At 31.7% G+C, this 24,152-nt stretch overlaps 1 protein-coding gene across 1 annotated transcript in view; it reads right to left on the reverse strand.

The window, feature by feature from the left end:
• Positions 1 to 5,110: 5,110 nt before the first annotated feature.
• LOC149954471 (ATP-binding cassette sub-family C member 1-like) overlaps positions 5,111 to 24,152 on the reverse strand; it is a 41,967-nt gene continuing 22,925 nt past the window's right edge. The window contains exons 7-13 of the mRNA XM_090169916.1: positions 21,683 to 21,882; positions 20,142 to 20,268; positions 17,845 to 17,946; positions 13,689 to 13,835; positions 7,933 to 8,258; positions 6,753 to 6,947; positions 5,111 to 5,356 (exon numbers count right to left, since the gene is read on the reverse strand). Of these exons, the coding sequence (XP_090026042.1) occupies positions 5,236 to 5,356; positions 6,753 to 6,947; positions 7,933 to 8,258; positions 13,689 to 13,835; positions 17,845 to 17,946; positions 20,142 to 20,268; positions 21,683 to 21,882 (1,218 nt within the window). The 3' untranslated portion in view covers positions 5,111 to 5,235. The remainder of the gene's footprint in view (positions 5,357 to 6,752; positions 6,948 to 7,932; positions 8,259 to 13,688; positions 13,836 to 17,844; positions 17,947 to 20,141; positions 20,269 to 21,682; positions 21,883 to 24,152) is intronic.

Here is a 24,152-nt window from a genome sequence, read left to right on the forward strand (position 1 = left end):
ACACCATGTAAATAGCAAAAATGCGCAGGGTATTAAGATTATTTCCAAGTGAAGAAAATTGAAGAAAGTGAAATGAGCATTTGGGAAAAAAATCTGGATTAAATGAGCTTTCCGGACTTATTTGTAACTTGTTATTATGGAAAATACTCTGAAAGATCATTTGCCAAGCTGTCTGAATCAGATATTGGTCCTCAAAGAATTTTAAACAACGATAGAAGGTTCTCTAAAAATGAACATTACCTCTTTCATCTTCTTTATGACAGTGAAATCAAAGGTTTGTCGAATAGTATCGAGCATTTGTCTCGTATGAGTGCTTACAAAAATCTTTCAGTTAGTTCGTTATAGTTAATCAAATGGAAAGCAACGATAAAGAGTTGGAAGCTGGTTTGACAGCTTACATGCAAAATCAGCGTGGCACTCGAGAGTATTGGTATAAGCGATGCGGTGAAGTGAAAACAATGTGTTTTTATTATGGTCCACCTACGTCTCTTATAACTCTAAATACGATTGGATTGAGCTACGGTATCATTTGCGATTTTTTACCCATCAAGGGAAAAAGTTTCTAAAATTCCAGTTGGTGAACTTAGCAGTAATGGCCCAGTTGCCGTAACACGACATTTTCATAATAGGTTTAAGCTGTTTGGCAAAAACTCATTATGAGTAAAGAAAACCCAGTTTTGGGGGAAGTTGAACTTTTTTTGGAGGGTAGAATATCAAAGTCGAGGTGCTCCTCATATTCATTTTATTTTATGGATACAAAACGCACCGAAAATTGGTGAAGTGCCTAATAAGGTCGTTATGAACTTCATCCAAAAACATGCCACTTGTGCATTGCCAAACTAGACTAAAAGCCCAACGTTGTACGATTTAGTATCCAAGTATCAATGGCACTTGTTTGAGGAGGAAAAAATCAGGTGGTAAGTTTATAACGCATTGTCGTTTCAAGTTTCCCAGAGAAGTTACTAGTATAGGTAAACTGAATAAAGTTGACACCACTATAAGACATCATGTCTAGGGAAAATCGTCGAAAAAGCTCTATTCGCTGGCTAGAACAAAGGCTGAAATACAAATTAATGATAACAACCCTGTATTGCTTTTGGCTTTCAAATGTAACATGGACATTCAGTTTGAAGCGGATGATAAAATGGCTATTGCACGTGATATTACTTCGTACATTACGAAAACGAGAAATCTGACCTAGATAATTTGTCGAATGATTTGGCGAATAAAGTTGTTCGTAGTAGTCTTTGGGCTTTAGGCCTAAAAGCTATATCGGTACGATAAATCGGCAGTTACGAGCCAGCTGATCGGTTAACACATCAGCATTTGTATGGAAAGTCAGATAGTTTCGTATTCGTGAATACTTATCCTAAAGAACACAGTAAGCGCTTACTTCAGCGATATAAAGATTTGCTAGCATTGAAAGATAATGAGCCCAAAAGCACAGATATTTTTATGAAACAGCAATACAATGATATTTACCCTAACCACCTTGACAATCGAGAAAACACTTGTTTGTATGATTGGGCGAGATTCTACTATCCTGCGCCAACAAACCGAACTCAAAAGGTCCTTCTGAAATATTAGAATTAAAGAAAGGAGCTGGTTTCGTGAAGCCTTTTCTAGTTCAACATAAGAAACATGATCCAACTAAATCTGAATCAGTACTAGCTGTATTGTACTCACGGGAAAATGTTTTCGAAAAATATTAATTTGTACTATTTAAAAAATTATTGTAAAGAAGTATAATTGGAGAAATATGTCTACGATTTTACTAAACAGTAAACCTAGTGGAAAGAAATATAATTTTGGTAATGTATTATTAAATGCTCATTGATAGTTTTGGTATGATAAGTGTCAATGTATGTTTTAAAATATTTCTTTTCATTGTATATTTCTACGTTTAAAAACGTTCATTTTAAATTGATTATCGTTTCTGCTCTTAGTTTTACACCAGAATCAAAACTATTTTCTACATACTCTCGTAACAATAATTATAAATTCAAATTGGTAACAAATTCATATTTAGTGTTTCGTAATTTGAATTGAACTAATAACCCACGAAAATATAATTTATATATAATTTATATAATATATTATATATAATATAACTATATAATTTATTAAATATTACAAATAAAAAATTTCAAGAAATAGGTGTGTATAGTTCTTAAAAAGGGACATATATTATAGGAAAAAGCTCAGCTAGCTATATATAGGCTGAAAAGGAAAACAGCAATACATAAGATGATATTTGTACATTGGTGTTGTACACTTTGTTAAAACTTCAACGTTTTTTTCATTAATCAAATACGCGGTTTACGGGTAATAAACAATTGTGGTTGCCATTTCGGTTATGTAGTTTTTAGTGTGTTTTGATATATACATACAGCGTCGGTCACTAGAAGAGCGTCGGTCACTAGAAGGCGATAGTCAAAAACTACACAATTTTAAAGGTATACGGTAACCTCGTAAATTACATATGTGTGTAACCCCAAAAAAATTAATTGGAATTAATTTACATTTTTACATTTTCTTGGCCGCAACGAATGACTCAGGTCTACCTATATATCACCTTCTTAACTCAGCGTAGCTGAGCTTTTTCCTATAATTTAAATATATTTATTGCATGGTTTGCTTATATTTTGATAAGTTTATTTAAGAACAAGTTGGCAAGCCAAAATATACCTCTCCTCGGAAGAATTGTCCCTAGTGGTATTAATTTCTCAAGATGACCCTTAAAGATATCTCCGCAATTCAGAGTTATTTACTAAAAGCGTAATCCCAGTTCAATCCCGCCCGGTATAAAATTTTAATTTTAATTAAAATAATTGAGACGAAACAACCGAGTTTAATTTATTCAGAATAAAATAAATTAGGTAGTTACAACAGCGAGTTTATCAGTTAAATATAATACAAAGACAATTTTAATGAAAGAAATATCTACAGAGGGTTTTTGTATTTTTCTCGCTTACAAAATACTTGACTTTAACGCTTATGTTATTTCAACACTCGCCCTTAGAATAGCTATATTCGACATATGGTAGTGGATGACTCGTAGACTTCCTGTTGACGTTGTGACACATGCCGCATGAAAAAGACCAATACCGTCCAATTTCCAATATCACATAATGACTCGCACACCCAGGAAATCAATGACTGCATTAGGAATCGTCGATGTACAAATATCCACACCAATAAAAATGAATTAACAAGAAGCGAAAAACTTACCATTCACAAAGCACAGAAAGCCACTTGACTGAACGACAGCTCGTATATCACTAAATGACCGTAGACGGAATAGTTAGGGCTCTTTATAAATAAAAACAAACGAACCCAATTGATGAACTGCATTAAAAATCTTAATCAGTCGAGAAAACGTTTAAAATAAATGACGAATTAATGACGACCCAGTTTAAAACCAGAACAACATAAGTGTAAGAGCACGATGTCTACAACTCGATATTTTCTTCAGAAATGAACTATAACGCTTGAAAACTAATATTCTAAACCCACAATAGATAAAAATATACGATTGAAAAAACGAAATAAATTACAAAAAACTAACGGGTTCTATCCTTTAACCATCTTATCTGCTGACTGCGCTTAAACAAGATTTCATTCGTAAAAAAATTAGACTTTAAAAATCGAGATTCACGATCGCTACCGTGTGAGAACTAAGAGTGATATTCCTACGCGAGCTGTGCGCTAGAAAAATGGCGCCAATTCTCTGTGCATATAAAATGTATCAGGTAGCGGCTTACAGAGTTTCAAGCTAATGGCCAAGTTAAAAAACAATGTGATGCTAAAAACATTCAAACATTTTATTTATAACAAAGCTTTAACAAAGTTAGCCTTGTCTTAACGTCACACGCATTCAAATTACGCAGAAGTAACGTTATACTACACCGAATGTAATATCAAACATTTAAGTAACATAAACAAAATAAACATCTACGTAAGGTGTTTGTAATCTTCCCACTCAAACAAATATTACAATTATTGTTATCCTGGTTTTACTGGTATTTAAACTTTAGAGATGTAGACGTCATCGGTAAAACGTCCGCGTCATAAGAATGTGCCCGGGTTCGATTCCTGACGACGATCATTTTTAACTACAAATTGGTCAATTTCCACATTTGACAATTTCTACTAAAATACTAAAATAAGAAGCATTTTTTATTTAAATAACTGAATTTTAATATTTTTTAAAACTGCATTAATTATATTTTTGAAAATTAAATATAACCTAAATATTTTAAAAATATTTTTATAAAATAAATATTTTTATAGGACAGCAATATTCCAGTTCATCCGATTTTAGTTTACAATGAAGACTCCATTTTAGAATCTACTAAATTTGTGTTATATGCTGATGCCGTGCTCGTAGTAGAATGTGATGACGTCGTCACAACACTAGTGAGCTATTTTTGTAGCTTTTGGGTGTTTCATTGCGCTTACTATCCTCTGTTAAAAAAGACGTTGTCTTTTTTGGAAATATTTTTTTTTAAATTGTCAGAAAGCAGACCTTGTAAATCGGTGAAAGATTATGTAAAAACAATTTCAGGATAAATATTAAGTTTCTAAAAGTTGCAGTTAATTAGAAATTTTTTGTAATGAAATTTGTGTTGATTTTTAAATTTAAGTAAATGTTTTCTAAGTAATTCAATGTGTTACTTTACAATAGTTAAAACTCCAACAGTTATAACAGGAAAAAGGTGTTTTGGATAAAATAAAAGAGAAGAGGTGTTTCTTTTAGGTGTAAAAAACACCTTTTTAGAGTGGTAAATTGTCAGAAACCATCATTTTAACGCCATTTTATGAAGTAAGAAACGCCCTTTTAATACCTTAAAGGGTGTAAATAAGTGAAATTCATAAAAAAGATTGGTCAATTTCCACATTTGACAATTTTATACATATCAAAAAAAAATAAAATGGTACAGGAAAAATTGACGTTCATAACTTTAAGGTTTTAAAAATGCGTACATAAGCCTGCTAAATGTTTTTTCAAATGAATATGCTCCATTCGATTCTAATGTAGTTGTTAAGAATACTTTAGAAGGTATATTGGATGAATATTTAATTCTAATTTGATTCTTAAGAAATATTTCTATAATTTGTTTTAATTAGAAATATAACATGTGCTTAAACATCCAATTATTAACTATTTGGCATTAGCGCTTGATTATGAAAATATTTTTTGTCAGAATGATCCAGTTTTCTACACATTTCCATTTAGCTGTTGCTTTGAAGTTTGGCATATTTATACAGTTCAGAAAACCTTGACTTGCTGTCTCTTTTAAGATCATGAGGAGCGCCAAATTCGGCGATTTTCCCTTGAGAGAGAACCAACACCCTGAAAATAAATTCATATTTAATTCAAAGTATAAAATATAAATGGAAAACATACAAATGTCTTAAAAGTCGAGTTGACTGGTTGAAACCTTCCCTGATTTCTAAACCATTTTTAAACAGAGAACGTAGTGGTTTTGGGTTTTGGAATAATTTTCTTTTTGCCCTAACTCAACCTCCAATAAAAAGTGAAAAGTAAATTATTCCAAAAGAAAAGCGGCAGTTAGTTTAAATATTATATTTTAACTCTAACAATGCAAGATTCACTGTAAAATGAATTTATAACAGTTAAATAGTCAGATATCATAACCGAATAACCCTCTGATTTGGATTGTGATTTTAACTGATATTGGCCTACGATTTCAAGGGAGCGGCTGAAATTATTTCACTTGGAAATATCTTGTCACCTCTATAGCCGCACTACCAGACATTTTGTATGGTATAATTATTTATTTTCGCCTTTAATTAGTGAAAATGAAAACGAACTAAACGTGTTTGGTTTAAAAAAATTGTTGATGTCTTTTGCAGTTCATGTGATCAATATGTTTGAATGAAGATACTTCAACTTGGAAAAGATGTGTTAAAATATATTATATATATGAAATTTAAACCATAAGATTTCGATAAACTTAATATCTGGAACACCTCAAAAATGAAATCATCTCTTTTGGGGTAAGTATCCAGCACTTAGCCAGATGATGCAAAACTAAATAGCTATCGGTTGCAAGGGATAGTCGCAGCTCAAACAGTTATATTGGCTTTTGCGCTTTGAAGAGAGCCAATTCCCAATAGTTTCATTTAGCAAGGAAATTACCCCAGAAAATTAATTTGAGTTAGCAAAAAATTTAAATACTGAAAGCGCGTTGCCCTGTTGAAAGACTTTTTCCTTCTCGCAATATACGGGTGAACTGCAAGTTTTGGAAATACAGAGTATCATTACGAAATGGGTTCCTCAAACTGATGGAGAATCTTCGCCCTAGTATCAGTTTTGCCAGCACCCGAAACATTTGACTCAGGCCGTGCTTTAACTGGAGCCGCTTGACCACGGCGTGCATTCCGCTTGCCTCCACCATCCTACGCATTGTCGCTTGATGACTATCATGACTTAGGCCTAAGGCGGTGCCTTGGTATTAGCCTAGCTGATTATTATTTATATTAGTTAGGGTAGTTGGTTTGGTGATATGATAATTTTAATTTCATCTTATAGGTGGAGAGGGAACTCGTTGTTATGAAACATGTATTTTGCTTACTGTGGAGCCTCGCTCCTTATCCCGGTTCCTTCTCAGGAGATGCTGTGAAAACCTTTATGCTGATTCAAGGTGCGGCACAAATTAAGTGTCTGTTTTTGTTTTAATGATATTCTAAGAACATATTAATAAGTCAATAGCGTGTATTTTTACCTGTCGTAGTCCATGATTGTGTTTATTCTATGCGCAATAGTGATTATTGTGCAAGATTTAAATTGGTCCCGAATTGTGGCTTGAATTAGATCGTCCGTTTCCATGTCCACAGAAGCCGTCGCTTCATCCATCACCAAAATCTTCGTCTTCCTGATAAGCGCTCTTGCCAAACAGACCAGTTGACGCTGGCCAACGCTAAACAAATAAATAAATCTATCTTGATAAATAATTATTATTTCGTTGTTCCCAATATAGCTAGACAAACAATCATACAATAAATATAATTTAATGACGTTATGCATCATGTGACAAACGATTTCATTGAATTAGAGACAGAAGAGTTCAACATGATTTTTAAAATAGAAAATTAAAAAAAAGTGTGTATCATAGAGGGCCATAGGCATAGCCACACCAACTAAGCCTCTAGAGCCAAATTCTATTTCTATAATTTTCTTAAAAGTAAGGTAAATTCAATTGAGTGTTGGGTAAGAACTCTAAGTATTTAAAAAAAATTTAATTCCTATAATTAATTTAAAATAAAATAAAATAATTCTTATAAAGGATTTAAAATAAAATAATTCTTATAAAGAATTTAAAATAAAATAATTGTAATAAAGTATTTAAAATAAAATAATATTTATTTTTGTTAATTATTAATAATAGAAATATTAATATTACGTTCGCAAACACCAACTATGCATAGCTTGTAAAAATAATTAAACAATTTAAATCCAAAAACAAAAATAAATTTGGTCTTTCGCAACCTGTTGAAAAGGAAAAGAATACACACGTGAGATCACTACTCTACGAGAATTTTTGCACTTGTTCCCTAAACGAAAAATGTACACGCGATGAAACAAGGTATTGTTTCGCAAAACATCCAGTAAGATTCAGTTAGTATGTAGCGCGGGACTGCCGGGTACTTGAGTTATTATAATCGCCTAGATTAAACGTCGCTCACTTCAAGAATTTTATAAGCGTTAAAAGATTACTAACAAACAGTATGCGGCTAAAGATGAAGAGTTTAAAGTCGTTTGCCACGAGGAATAAAAGCAAATAAATCTGGTCGTAAAGATTTCCGGTAAAAACTGGTGAATTTCGCCAGATGAGTTTCAACGCCATAATATCCTTTTTTTTAAAGGATTCCGAACACAATTTATAAATTTTAATAAAATCTGACCTTAAATTCTGTCCACCTTCCATCATTTCGTGATTTAAGCCATTTTTGTACGTCTTCACGAGAGTTTTTAAATGAGCTAATTCTAGAGCTGTCCAGAGTTCGTCGTCACTGTTTAAGTTGAAAGGGTCCAAGTTGAATCTGAGGGTTCCGGAGTAGAGAACAGGATCCTGTGGAATAATGGTGATTCTGGATCTCAGGTCGTGTAGACCCAGTTTGCTGATATCTTGTCCATCGATTATGATTTCTCCGTTTGCTGGCTCAATCATCCGTAACAGAGCCAATGCCAAAGAAGATTTTCCAGCTCCTGTTCTTCCTACCACACCAACCTATTTAATTAAAGTATAAATTACTTTGACTATCTTGAACATGCTTACAATCTTTGTAAGTTTTATAACATAGGCCACAACAAAGTATACAACAAATATGAAATTATATAGCAAAATCAACCAGCTATATTTCTACACTGTAAAAAATAGGGGTGTACGGAAAGTGTAAAAAAGGGGTTTTTTTTTCAACATGCCTTATTACACCTTTCAAAACCCGGAATACTTTTTTGGTCATGATAATATACACCTTTCTAGAGTACATGGGTTAAAAAAGGTGTTTTATACTCGAGCATGCCTTATTTACACCTTTTAAAGCCCTAGAGAATATTAATTGTGAGCTAAAAATGATTATTGTTTATATTTAAAAAATAATATTTTTTATTATAATAACTATCGTCATTATATTTAAATTATTGTTATTATTATTAATGGGATGTTTATTAATTTATAGTTATATACATAGTATCTGGTTCTTTAATTTAATATTAATAATTATTTATTATATATTATTATATATATTATTATAATTTAATGTTAAGTTAATTATTAAAACACTTAGATCATTTAGTAAAATATTTACATCATAAAAATATTGTGCCATCTATTGTATAAAATTGGGTTTTGTTTTGGGAATTTTGAATAAGATATTGCAATATCTTATTTAAAATTCCCATTAAAAAATCTAATTTTATACGATAAATAGCACAATTTTTCGGTATAAAAATAAATGCATTTTTACATAAAAGAAAACAATATTTTATATACTTATATATCTTAAAAATAAAGCCTGTACACTTAATGGATAAATATAGTTAATTTTAGTGAAATATAAAGTTGAAATTTTATTAAAGAAAGTTTCTTAGTTAAAATACGTAATAACAGATGGCGTGAAAATCTGCTCAACTTTTTCATTTTCGAAACATTCAACCTTAAACATTTCTCGCCTCTCCTTTCAGCCTCGAACGTTTTCTCACTGACAACCTTATCTCTCATTTATAAAGAGAACTAGTTACTAGTTTCACTCCCAGTTATCAGCACGTTCTAAACCGCTAATCATCATTCTATTGTTAAGATATCTTTCAGTGAAAGGGCCCGGGGCAAAACTTGGAAAAAAAACCGTGGAAGAACCACGTGTTTTTCTTTAGCTTTTTCCATTTATTGTTTAATTTTTTGGTCGTATTTTTTTGTCCATCAAATTATTGAGAAACGCGATACGCTGTGTATACATTTTTTTAAATAGGATAAAATTTAAAACTAAGGCGTTTTTAATCATTAATTGGTTTTTAAGTGAAGGTGTATTAAATAATCTTTTTTTAAATACATTTAAAATTATATTTTATTCTTTTATTTAAAAATCATGTGTGGGTGTAATTCATTATAGGACGATTTTCTTAAAACAAAATAATAACCAGAATTGCCTTGGAAAATTCTGCCGAAGATGATGACCGAGCAAACAATTCATTGACCGAATCGGACTCGAATTTACCATGGTGTATTGGCATCAAAAGGAAGTCTGTAGCAGCATCAGGAAGTAGAACTAATTTTTTGATAGAATACGAAATGCCTATTTTTCCTTTCCATATTTCAAACCCTGAAGTTTTAAAAATATTACCGGAGAAAGCTATTAGCTGATCTGTTGTGCAAATATAATGAGTAAGATTTTTGTAATTGAAAATATCTATCATCCAAATACTAACGTAATTTCCATTATAGGTATCCAACCTCGCATATCATAACAGCAAAGAAGCTAGTAAAACAATTTCCTCATTTGGATGATGATCCAGGTTTTGGATACGTAAGTTGAACCATGTTTTTTTTATAACAATTTGATAGAGACATAAAGTAAACGGAGTCCATAAATTGATTAACACTGACAGAGAGAGAGATGGTATTGTGATTTTTGGTTAAAGCTAGGAGGATTTCAAAGGATAGGTTGAGTTTTGACCCCCCCCCCCCCTAAATTTATATTTAGGCCCATTTTTTAAATAAATCCACAGCACAGGGAATGTTAGATGGGAGAGAGTCCAAACATTTAGGACTTGATCGAGTCCTCGAGTCCTAAAGAATTTTACTAAACTTTTACTAACTTGAGAAACTTGAGATCATTTAATAAAAATAAGAAGAGCAGACCTTACAGAAGATTTGGGAATGTAACTAAAACTAAAACAGGGAACCTGAGGCACACTCGAAAACGTGACTCATGGCGAACAAATCGAGAACTGTAAAATGGCTACTGCAGCGCCATTTCGGAATTATTTGTAAAGAAAATATCAAAGTTTTTTATTTTTTTTTATATTGGACTCGGCGGGTAAAATTGGACTCGGCGGGTAATATTAAAATTATCTATTTACTCGAGTCCGGGTCGGGTAATTATTTCCCGTTTTCGTGGAAATCGTGTACCCGTGCGAGTAATAAAATGGCGTATTACGAGTCCGAGTACTCGCACTTTACAGTCTTGCTGAAATTGTTAAAATTCAAATTCAATAGGAAAATAAAACCACGTGGCTATCACGGCACAAAGCTATTTCAAAGTTTAAGGTATCGCGTAAAGATAACAAGCATAGAAGCGTGCCCCCTTGAATTTCTAGTTTCGCCTATAATTATTCCCGTATTTAAATTATTTTAATATTTCACATATTAAATTTACATTAATTTTTGTTAATGTAAAAAGCAACATGATATTATTTTTTATTAAATGAATCTATATTTTGCAAACTGGTCTAATATATTTAAGGTAATTTTTACTTTTTTTGTAACTAATTCGCTTAATATTTTCTATACAATTTTAGATAAAATGGAGTTCAAAAATTTGAGAAGGAAGTTATTGACACCACTAACTAAAATGGCCAAAAAATAAGCAAGAAAACACAAATTTGCCACAGCACAAAACACTGATGAGCGAAAGACAAATGAATTCTGAAGAAAGACCTATGACTTTCGACCTAGGACCAATGAATTCTAACAAAAGACCAATGAATTCTGACCAAAGACCAATGAATTCTGACAAAAGACCAATTAATTCTGAAGAAGGGCCAACGAATTCAACAGTCGCTTGATGACTTAGGCCTAAGGAGGTGCCTTGGGTATTAGCCTAGCTGATTATTATTATTATTATTATTATTATTACTATTATTATTTTTATAATTATTATTATTATTATTATTATTATTATTATTATTATTATTATTATTATTATTATTATTATTATTATTATTATTATTATTATTATTATTATTATTATTATTATTATTATTATTATTATTATTATTATTATTATTATTATTATTATTATTATTATTATTATTATTATTATTATTATTATTATTATTATTATTATTATTATTATTATTATTTGGGACGAAGGGTCATCAATTTCCGACTGTCAACTGAATTCTGACAAAAGAAAAAGCAAAAAGAAATCTCGCAAAGAAAAGAAGGTTGAAGTCGAGAATAATGAGTCTGAAAGCCAGAATGTTCCCGTTTACGAAATAAAAAACGTAGCATCTCTGATATTACTAAACCAAAAGATTCTTCTAAAAATAAACACTTAAAAAACAGCAAAAAATAGAATTCCAGTTGAAGGTATATAACTTGTTTACTTTAAAATGATTTCAAGAAAATTGACTTTTATATTTGGTTACCCTCCATTTATTATTATAGGAACTTCACATAATAGAGGATGAATTAAATATCGAAAAACACAAGTTGTTTATGGTTTCTAAACTTAGAAAAAAGAATCCTGATTATGAGGTTATGGACTCAAGGATGGCAAGGACCTTCTCAACTAGAACTGCAGCTATTCAGAACGGAGAAATCGCGCTAGACATAATGGAGGAATATCCCGCCCTCAGAGATTACAGACAAGTAAACGGTTTTTATAAATGTCTGAAAGCAAGTGTCGGCTCCTAACCTAGAACATTTAAAAACCAATTCCCAAAGCTGTAGCATCTCCTGGGTCATATATTGAATTTTTATATAAACTCGCGTGTGTTGGAGAAAGGCAAATTACAAAATATGCTGGAGTTTTACTGATGATACCAGGGATTTTCAAGGAAAATTACCGAAAATTTTTTTTCTGATAAGGTAAACCATTTTAAAGAATATGAAGCAGTCTTGGTAAGCTAGAAATTCTAGTACACGGAGCGCAAAAATAAAGAATATTTCCGGTCATTGCCAGCGCCAATTTTTGTTTTATCATTTTACGGGGATATTTTAATTTGTCGTAATTCAACGCCATCTAGTTTCAATTGATTGAATTAAAAATACTCTATGAATGATTTTAAATGATCTGGTCAGATGAAGTGGTCACTGGTCAGATTTAAATTTTGCCCAAAGAAATGACTGGGAAGTGGGAACAGTCCACGGTATTCTTCCGTTTCGAGTTCTAGAATTTTTAGCTTCCAAGACTGCTTTCCGTAATAGTTCCCTTTATACTAAAATACTAAAATAAGAAGCATTTTTTATTTAAATAACTGCATTTTAATATTTTTTAAAACTGCATTAATTATATTTTTGAAAATTAAATATAACCTAAATATTTTAAAAATATTTTTATAAAATAAATATTTTTATAGGACAGCAATATTCCAGTTCATCCGATTTTAGTTTACAATGGAGACTCCATTTTAGAATCTACTAAATTTGTGTTATATGCTGATGCCGTGCTCGTAGTAGAATGTCATGACGTCGTCACAACACTAGTGAGCTATTTTTGTAGCTTTTGGGTGTTTCATTGTGCTTATTATCCTCAGTTAAAAAAGACGTTGTCTTTTTTGGAAATATTTTTTTTAAATTGTCAAAAAGCAGACCTTATAAATCGGTGAAAGATTATGTAAAAACAATTTCAGGATAAATATTAAGTTTCTAAAAGTTGCAGTTAATTAGAAATTTTTTGTAATGAAATTTGTGATGATTTTTAAATTTAAATAAATGTTTTCTAAGTAATTCAATGTGTTACTTTACAATAGTTAAAACTCCAACAGTTATAACAGGAAAAAGGTGTTTTGGATAAAATAAAAGAGAAGATGTGTTTCTTTTAGGTGTAAAAAACACCTTTTTAGAGTGGTAAATTGTCAGAAATCATTTTAACGCCATTTTATGAAGTAAGAAACGCCCTTTTAATACCTTAAAGGGTGTAAATAAGTGAAATTCATAAAAAAAGGTGTGTAAGCGTGTTCTGAAATGGTATTAAAAAGGTATGAATAAAAACACGTTTTATTTAATATTTCGAAGATTGGTGTGCCAAAGTAGTAGATAAACACGTTTAAAGGTGTAAACTAACATCTTTGATGGTGTCAAATTTAGACCCAAAAAAAGTTCTTAAAAAAGTGTTAAAATACGCATTAATTCCAACATTTCCGGCTTTCAGTGCTTCTGTAGACTATGAATCTTACTTCTTAATAATATTTTTGAAACTACGTAATTTCTTACTTTTTCCATAGGATTAACAACGAAAGATAAGTTATTTAAAACCAGGTCCAATCCTTCACGGTAGCGAGTTGAATAATTGCGAAATTTAATTTGACCTTCCTCAGGCCACTGCTTCGGTAAATGCGCTTCTTGTTTATTCCAATCTGCCTATTTGGGAAAAAAATGATAAAGGAATTAATACAATTTGTGATGCTTATGCGCAAGACTAATTCTTAGTTGAGTACTAACGTTTTGTTTTCTAACATACACAATTGTCCTTCAAATTCACGCGCATTTTAAATATAAGTGATGAATCATTAAAATGTTAATTATATTAATACGAAATTTTTCCAGGCCTTTCAATTGTTCGTAATAGAGCCAAACATTCAAGTAAAACCAATTCGAAATAGAATACCCTTAATAATTTTCGCATTATATTTAAAAAGAAATGGTGTTCTCAATGCTTAAGTATTTTTTCCACTGTTCGAGAGTTCGGTTAAATGCAAAATTGTGTACCTTCTTTAATTTTAGAGACCAATTATGCGGGTAAGTTAAAAAGCATTGTCTTTTATCTTGATAAAAGTCGATTAATTTATTGAAAACAATGACAACCTTTTAACAATTCAAAATATTATAGAGGAAAATTTCGCGATTTAAATTTATCTAGACTGTATTAATTTTATGGAATAAATGATTAAGAGATCAAAATTGCTATTATTAATCAGTTGGCTAATTTAGTTAAATAACAATTACCTTCGTTACAAACGCTAGTTTCAATTAAGCATCATTACAGACCATAGTCTTCATTCAGTGTTTTTACCTGTTCTATTCATTATCTAGCAACATAACGAGCACTACACATCTAATTCATTTATATAAAAAACTCGTTTTTTAAAAAAAAAATTTCAAAATTAAATCTAGGAGTAGTAAACACACCCCTACCACAGGAGTGTCAGCTTCGCAGAAGATAACCGAGAGAAGGGCAGACTTATCTTATTGGTCTCCTTAAATTCAAATATTAGCCAATGAGGGCATTTGTTTATAAAATTTCTAGGCACGTGTTTGCACGGAATTTATTTTTTCGAGGTTGCGTTTTCGTGGAGTTGTTGTGAAGTTATTTCTTATAAATTAGTTATTTTGTCGAGTTAAGTTTTGTATTTTTCAAAACAGAATGGCGTTATTTTTTGATGGGTCTAGTAGTGACTCAATAGATGCGTGCTTATCAACTGATAGAGAATTAAAAAGACGGAATTTCTTTAGAAGAAGCCGAGGCTTAAAAGGAGGTATGTAGCCGATAGTGATAATTTTGAAACTTTAAAAGCCCCAAAATTTCTTAACCGTTTATATTTTTTTCAAGATGAATTTGAAATACCATTCAAAAGGGCCTTCTTATTTGCTGTGAGAAAATTAAGTAACTTGGAAAACTTAGCTAATGACAAACAACTTATCCTATGTACAAGACAACTAAGACGAAATTTTCCAAAGTTGAGCGATAAAATCTCACAAATAAGGTGACTGTTAACAGATAATTTGGAGGATTTAACTGGGAATGATTACTTTATAAAAGCTCTTCAAAATTCCAGAAATGAAAAGATAATTGCTGAAGTTAACAACACCTTTTCTTTAATCAAGGTAATATCTACAATCGCGCTTCTCTTAAGTTTACAATTTTTAAGATTTCAATTTGGTTACAGGCTTTTGAGGAGCTCCCAGATTTATCCCAAAATTTCTTGGCTCACTCCTTCCTTCGTCGCATGTATGATGAATATTTAGATTTGCTATCTGTAAAAGACAAAGATGAATTTGATGCTTCGGGCTTCATGGATTACGTGCCGACACTGGATGAACAAAATTCCCTGCGATAAGAAAACCACAATATTAGACAATTTCATAGGTACTCAAGATATGCCAGTGGAAGAAAATGAATGTTACCAGCAAACAATAAGTAGAGGTCATCTAGTCCGCATCACTGACTCAGGATATATATTTTTTGAATTAGTGGACAATTTAACGCGAGCCAATTATAATGAAAGTTTAACAAATGAACAGATGCAACGCCATGGCGATATCATTAACAATTTAAAAAAATAAAGAATTAACGGACATGTGGGCTGAGTTGAGTGATGGGTCCAAAGATTTACCAATTATTGTACACTTGTTTTTAAAAATGAAAGGAAAAGCTCTAGCAATAAAAATTAACGAAGATTATCAAATTAAAAGTAAAAAACCAATAATGGGTAGCAAAGGTATTAGACCAACTTAACAGGCAATAGAAGCAAACAAAGATTAAGTGTGAATACTTTAAATATGAATTTTGTAATAAATAAAGTTTCTAATTGAAATAATGAAAACTTCTTACATTTCTTCTTAATTGCTCGAATAGTATTGAGTCGCCTACAATTATGCATGTATTCTTGAATTGTGGGGTTAGTATTTGACCCAGTAGAAGCTCGATGAAGACTAAATTGCTGTTCAATTAAGTCTTGATTAATTTTATTTGTTAATATAAATGGAGCACCATGGTTTAGCATAAATTTTACAATTGCAGGTACAGAATATGCTGTAAAAAATATTTACAATAACTAATTACCAAAGCAATTAGAATGTATAATCTTACCAGTTCTCCTTAAAGCTTCTCTAGTTTCAATACTTAATAGCATTTTGTTTTTCTCGCTCTTTTTAAATTCACCTGGTCGTTCCTTGACATCTCGCTCCCAGCTTGGATTAATAATAAAAGCTGACGCTTAGCTATTATTATTAATCCAAGCTCCCAGTATTCAAGATATTTTAAGAAATTATTTTCCAACCACTATTTATTGAAAAGGATAATATTGAAAAAAAACCAAAACAACTTAAAGACAAAATAAATAATTAATATTTACTTTCAGCCTCTCATCATCAGTGGAGGTGTATGCAGCATTGTTTTTATTTGTTGAAGTTTTATGCTCCTTAAGATGTTTAGTATTTACTAAGTCAAAAAAATTATTGAAGGTCCTTATAAACAATATTGTTTCTGATAGTTCTGGCTCCTTTAGTAGTTCTAAAGCTGCGGCTGTTGAAGAGCTTAAAACCTGAGCTGCCAGTTTTACAGACATTAGTGAATACGAATTAGGGAAAACATGACTGAACGTGAGTTTATTAGCTATGCGTAAAATAGTTTGACGCTTGTAAAGATTAATAATGTGATATCATAGTGATGTTATCTTCTACACTGTAGGACCACCCGAGTGGTATGGCTTCCTCAATGATATTTATACCATTTTGAATTAATACTGGTTCAGGATTACATGGTATTGGATCTGGATGCTGTTCAGTCGTCCATTACCACCAGTGAAATGATTGGAACACACGAACCAATGTTTCTTTACATTTGCAGGATCTGTTGTTTTTCCGCACAATTTCATCCGTAAAACACATTTAGCCAACACAGTTTTAGGTTTCGGGAATGGAATAAGCCAAACCCGTTCATGTGGGCCACGTAATTCCTTCAAGTGTCATTTGTACAACCGGGGTAAATACAGTGTTTGGTCGCGACCATTTTTATGGATTATAATATAAAACGGTAATTTAATTGTTAATGATTTGTTAAATGAAAATATATTAGTACAAAATAACTATAAAATAAAATAAACTAACCACAAAAACCTAAAATTAATTGGATGTAAACAAAAACGGAGACAAAAAAAACTTTCCCGAAAACTTTAAAAACATTTTTGAGCGCAGAAGAATAAACAGACGAAAAAATCAACCAATTACAATCGATAATCATTTCGATTTCGGCTTGACCAATAACAGAAGTCTGCCCTGTCTCCTGTAAAGGAGATGTTATATGCTGACACTCCTGTGGTAGGGGTGTGTTTACTACTCCTAGCTTAATTGAACCATTCTTCGCATTTGAAAAATATTTTAGCCGCATAGTTCAATTTACAGCTAATTTCAGAAACTACTTAATTTTAGGATATTGGAATTTTTTAGAAACGTTTTTTAAAGTATAAATAATTGTACTAAATTTCTAAAATTAAATATACCCAATGTGTAAACCAAATTAACTCTAAATAATTCACTCACATTGAGATTCATATAACATTCGTTTTAGTAAAGAAGCATAAAATAACTTAATAACCTTGGATTATAATTTTACAAAAATGAAAAAAGTATCGATATGAATTTATCTCACTTCAGGATTTAATTTGAAATATTCAAAAATCCTCTCCAGATTCACAAAAGAAGCCTCAACAAATGTTCCGTAAAATAATATGAGCCATACAAAAGGTGCAATCTGCAAAATTGGGAAAATTGAACGATTACCAAAAATAACAATGGGAGCTTTATAGTCATTCGAAACTTAAATTACAGGACGATCGACATCCAGCAAAAAAACAGATAATTATAATTGTGATACTTAATTATAATCGTCATATTTAATTATAATTGTGGTATTTTGAATTGAACATTTCAGTTTTTTAAAGAAATTGAATAGTGCAAGTATAAATCTATTTAGTACATTTATTTCAGAACTGCCTACTGAAAAATTTGTGAAACGGCCACAAAACCCTATGTGATAAAACGTTTATGAACGTAATATTATCAAGTCACCCTGCCAAAATATTAGTTTGTTAGATGTATGAGCCCCCCAGGGGCCCAATGGACATCGCTGTTGAGAAAATTTTTTACCTCATGAATCGACGTTTCATTTACAAATATGGTCTCAGCGGTTTCCAAGAAATCAATTTCCTAAAATGTAAGGCCCCCGAGGGCCCCAATAGGTATCGCGATCGAGATAAAATGTAATCACCCATACATGGACATATAGTTAACATTTTTAAACTCAGAGGTTACCGACAAATCAAAGGCCCAAAATTACGAGCCTCCGAAGGCTAAAACGGGTATCACACCTCCGAGAGTTTTTTATGCCACATTAATGGACGTATCGTTCATATTTGCCCCCTCCCTGGTCGCTGAGAAATCTATTGCCCAAAGTTACGGGCCCTAAGGCTGTCGTGATAACATAGTTTTTAAATTTAAATGATTGCTTACCAAACTGAATGGTTTTACATATTGGTTTTGCGTTTTGTAGCCTACTTTTAGGGGCTAGTAGGGCACACTTTGTAACTCTCTGGCGTTCTTTTAACTAACTCTAGGAAAATGTGAAAAAAACGCATACTTCTCAACTCACCCCCTACAACTCCTTAAAATGTTTGCATACACTTTTGAAACACCCTGTATATATATCGACGCGGAACTAAAAACTGGCGTATTTTGAATCAATGGCTTCCAAAATAAATTGTATTATGCAAAAAATTAGTATTGTTTCAATTTTCCCCAGCAGGACTAAAATAGAACTAGAGGAAACGTGCAAACCAAATTTATAACAATGTGAACCTGCAAGATGAAAAACGCAAACTTGACCTGGTAAAACAACGGCTGCTCTGTGTTTCAGGTGAAATCTTACCCCTTAAATTTATTTCAATGTATAAAAACAAAGCTGTCGGAAATCAGATAAATTTATAAATTAGATGTTCGGGGCCTAGGGTGGTGCTTTGGATATTTGCCTAGCTGATTATTACTTTTATTATTAACTTACCCGCAAAATATACTTTTTTTAAATGCCTTTGGTTCTAAAGCTAATATATGGGATTTTCAAACTCATTGCGTTACCACGAAATTTTTTCAATTTACCACCCAATTTCTTATGAATTATGTTTTCATAATTGGAACGAATTTAGACGGTATGACATAAACATTTAAGAAATAATTAAATAAGACCACCTTCATAATTGTAGTCTAAATGTTTTTGGACTATTTTCAAATATTGATTGGCTTCACATTTAAGAAAATAAGAAAACAAATCTCTGCATATCAAATATCGGGCTTTCTCGGGTACCCGTAGTACCCACCGAAACCAAAGTACAAATTTGCCTAAGTAACCCCTAAAACCTACCCTCGATTTTTACTAGCCCCATTACTCCGTACTGTTACTTAAATAAAAACTACTGTTGTACTTTTGCCATATTATTCGCGTAGAATCTTAACTTAAAAGCGATTACTTGGCGAAGACTAGTATTCATAAAATGTTAGGAAATTTTGGTCTTATCAGAAATATTTTACATAAAGTTCAGCCATTCTGCATAAATATCACTTTGGAAAAAATTACTTGGATTTATATTAATTTTTTCATATACCTTAAATAACTTTTTTTATTTCTCACGTTTTGAACATATTTGTAATTGGGATGTCTGAACTAAAGATTTTCCGGCGAAGAAGTAATAGGTTTCACCGAAAAATAATTTTACTATAGTAAGCTCGAGTGAAATCCAAAAAAGTATTTCAAATACTTAGGCCTTTTCTTTGCGGTCATGTTCAGAAATGTTTTCAATACTTTTTCATTTGACTAGCGAAATAGATTTCCTGAAGGCACCAGGTGAGAAATGAACTGAAATCGTTTAACCGAGGTGATGGTTAAATAACACAAACCGTGTTCAAGTTGTTAATAATATATCCAACTATTCCAGGTGAGAAGAATTCTTTTGACAGTATTACCCATAGATAAGCAACGAGTAACAGCGCTCTTAGTAACAAATTGACCCGGAAGGACATCCATCTGAAAATAAAGTTATTGTAGTTTCGGAGTCGTTATTAAACAGATTAATCATGATCTCAAAAACGTATATGGGTTACTTGTGGAAATGAAGAAGTAGATTTAAGGTGTACGATATGATATCCTAAAAGAGGGCTGGCTTTATATGTAAACCATTCCAGACCCATTAATTCGTATGGTGTGAATGATGAATTATATATAAAAGGGATATTGCAAAATATAGGCCAAAGATATGGATAAAGTAAGCTTTATTTAGGAAACTAACTTTATATCTAACTAATGTAATTGGACATATGGATAGTTCAAATTTTTGCAATCATTAAACATAAACGGATTTCAAATTAAATACGAAATATCTTTGAGGAATTAAGAAAAAAATTATACATTATTATTATTATTATTATTAGCGTATTAAAAAGAGGAAAAAGATATTTAAAAGATCACTAGTACGTTCACGCAAAATCGCCTGGAAAATAAGTATATCATGGTTTTAAAATGTACCGGATTTTAAAAACCATGACATCTTACTATAATATCAACCAGGATATATCGTGCTGAAAACCATTTCCTATTTGTGTTTCTTTGTTGCGTAAGTGTAGAAATGAATATCAATATTATCGGCAACATTACAAAAGAAATTGAAACGCAAGATCTTTAAACCAGCATTCATGAGCGACTAATCTCCTACAAGAGAAGTGGCTTTTCATGTAAACTATTCCGGCCCTATTAATACGTTTTCTTTGAAATATGGTTTATTTATAAAAGGGATAGTGCAAAATATAGGCCAAAGATATGGATAAAGTAGGCTTTATTTGGGAAAGTAACTTTATATCTAACTAATGTAATTTATGGATAATTAAGAATTTTGCAATGACTTATTCACTTAACATTAACGGATTATCATTTAAATACGAAATATCTTTGAGGAGTTAAGAAAATATCTAGTGATACATTATTATTATAGCGTATTAAAGTGAGGAAAAAGTTATTTAATTTTTTAATTTTATACGCAAAATCGCCTGGAAAAGAAGTATATCAGGGTTTTAAAATTTATCGGATTTCAAAAACCATAACATCTAACTAATATCAACCTGGATATATCGTCTTGAAAACCATTTTCTATTTGTGTTTCCTGGTTGAGTAAGTGTAGAAATGATTATCAGTACTATCGGTCCCGTTACAACAGAAATTGAAACGCAAGAACTTTAAACTAGCATGAGCGACTTCACTGGGCATTACGCAAAACACGAAATTACTTGAATAATATTCTGTACTCTACAGAATAAAGAATATTAAAATTATTCAACGCACCAAGAACATTTATATTAAAAATACCGTAAAATGGCCTAAAGTTAAATATAAATTCTATAAGTAAAATAAATAAAACAAATTGTACACTTATATGAAAGTTTCTAACCTCACACTCATTGTCCATGAATAATATTTCGCTTCGTTATCCTCAATGAGTGAAAATGCTTTCTCGGTGAATATGTCAGTAGCTTTCAGAGATCTGAGGACGCTGGCACCGCCCAAAGTATCGGAAAAATGAGTGAACAGAGGAGAATTTGAGTTGACGAATAGCTTCTTCAACTGTCCATGAGCTTTCGAGTAATACACCTAAAAGCATTAAGTTTCCTCGAAGTTTAGTTTTAAAATAAAATATATTTTAAAAAAGAATATTTATATCCGTTTCAATTCTACGATGTATCAAGAATAAAATGATAATTGGCTAGGCTTTTACCCAAGGCACCACCGTAGGCCCAAGCACCTGAAACATAGCATTAATTATGTGCTGCTGGTTTTTGTACTATCAAACACGACTAGGTTACAGTTAAACGTCGAAAATTATTACAAGTCTTGTTTTTAAAGCTTCTTCGTAAATTCACAATCTGGAGGTGCATACTTCCGGACGATATTGTCATGCTCATTTGATATTCGGCGATCCTTTTATCACTTTATATCTTAAAAACAACCGATCATTTTAAGACAACAATTGTGATCAAGGCATTATAAGGATTTCACATTTGCGTGAATTTCGGTGTTTTTTAGGTCAAATTTTGAAAGCTTGTATCTCCTAAACGGTACATTTTAGGACCATGGTTCATTGGACATTTTCAACTCGTATTGACCCATAGAACACAATATAAAAGTTTCGGTACTCTTATCCGTAACACCCTGTAACTTACCAACCGTACTATATTGCTTAGTGCCAGCTATAAAAAATGTCATTTTTTCAAACTATTCTAATTAAATTTAGTGGCTGCCACAAAAATACACCTTTTCCAAAATATTGCAATTTAAATTTAGTGCCTGCACGAAAAAATTTTTTTTTTCTAAATAATTATATTTAAATTTAGTGCCTATCACAAAAAATGTCACCTTTTCCAAAATACTGCAATTTAATTTTAGTTCCTGCCACAAAAAATACACCTGTAATGGCATTGCGTGTTTCTTAAGGGTTAAAAAGGTTATTTAAGTTGTAAAAGTGCTTGGTTAGGTTAGGTTAGGTTAGGTTAAGTTAGAATAATTTTGGTTGGGTTAATATCGGGTTGGACAATTCTTGATGCGTAAGGCTTGGTACTGTACTGTGGCGTTATAGACGGCCTATCGCTCGAGCGAAGTGAATGCACGGCACCGTCAGGTGCCAATACTTAGAATACGTCAATTTGAATCGAAACACATACTACAGGCTAGAGTACAGGCTATATAGTCGAGGCTTTAGTTCTGGTACTAGTCAGTATACAGTTATTACACTACGATCTTAACCTAAAGGCTAAAAAGCTACGAATCGCTGTTTGACTGGCCATATATTTTCAAGCGACTAATTCGACAAATTATTTTTCAACTAAGCAAAACATGAAAATTTTTGTTATTCACAGTGCGACCGGACATTAAACAGTGCAGCTGGATGGTAAACAAGGTAATGTTAAAAATTATCTGCCAAAAATAACCCTTTTGTCAAGAAAAAAAGGCTAAATAATGAAAATATAAATGCGAAATCCGCGCAAATGATAAACCACGCAAATGAGAAACTGCGCAAACGGAAAACCGCGAAAATGAGAAATCCGCGGTAACGGGAAAATCGTGCTACCGGAAAACTGCACAAACGGGGAAGCCGCGCAAATAGGAAAACCGCGCAATTGACAAATTGCGCAAATGGCAATTCCGAAAATGGGAAACGCGCAAATGGAAAAGTGCGTAAACGGAAACTGCGCAAATGAAAACTGCGCAATTGGACTCAAACAGTTTCAATGGGTGTTTGTAAAAAAATTGAGGTCACGTGTTAGTGTTTTCAGTACTGCCAGATAACTTAAATAAATGGGGCTGGACATATTTTAAAACTGCCAACTACCACCTGAAAATCGCTAGAGTAGTCAATCTATTTTTGTTTCACAATTTATCACAACGAAAACTAACAAGGCTTAATCTATACCTTTATTATGGGCATTTTAATGATTTTATACTTTTCCTGAGCGCTTAATCTTGGATTAATAATATTTGCTAACTGAAGGTGAGTTCTTCTTTTACTACATAGAAATAGTATGTTTATCATAATATTAATGTTTATCTTCAATCAAGGAATAATCAAAAAAGCTAAACAACAAGACTTGGTTTTGGAATCCATACCATATCTCCTTATCTACAATATAAATAATCAGGTAAGACTTACACAATTTATGTAAGAAAATTGGAATATTTATGATTTTAATTTTCAATTTTAGAATGTCTAATCGAGCTGGTGGTCGTAGGTGCTGCGTTCCGGGTTGCTTCACTTCTACGTACAAAAATCCAAATGTTTCATTTTCTCCCTTTCCCCGGAATGAAGCTTTACGTAAGGAGTGGATTAATATAATAACAGCCAACACGAAAGAAGTTGAAAGTACTGC

This window comes from Leiobunum rupestre, chromosome 3 (genome assembly GCF_980474605.1).
Source record: "Leiobunum rupestre chromosome 3, qqLeiRupe1.1.hap1, whole genome shotgun sequence".
Lineage (NCBI taxonomy): Eukaryota > Metazoa > Arthropoda > Arachnida > Opiliones > Sclerosomatidae > Leiobunum > Leiobunum rupestre.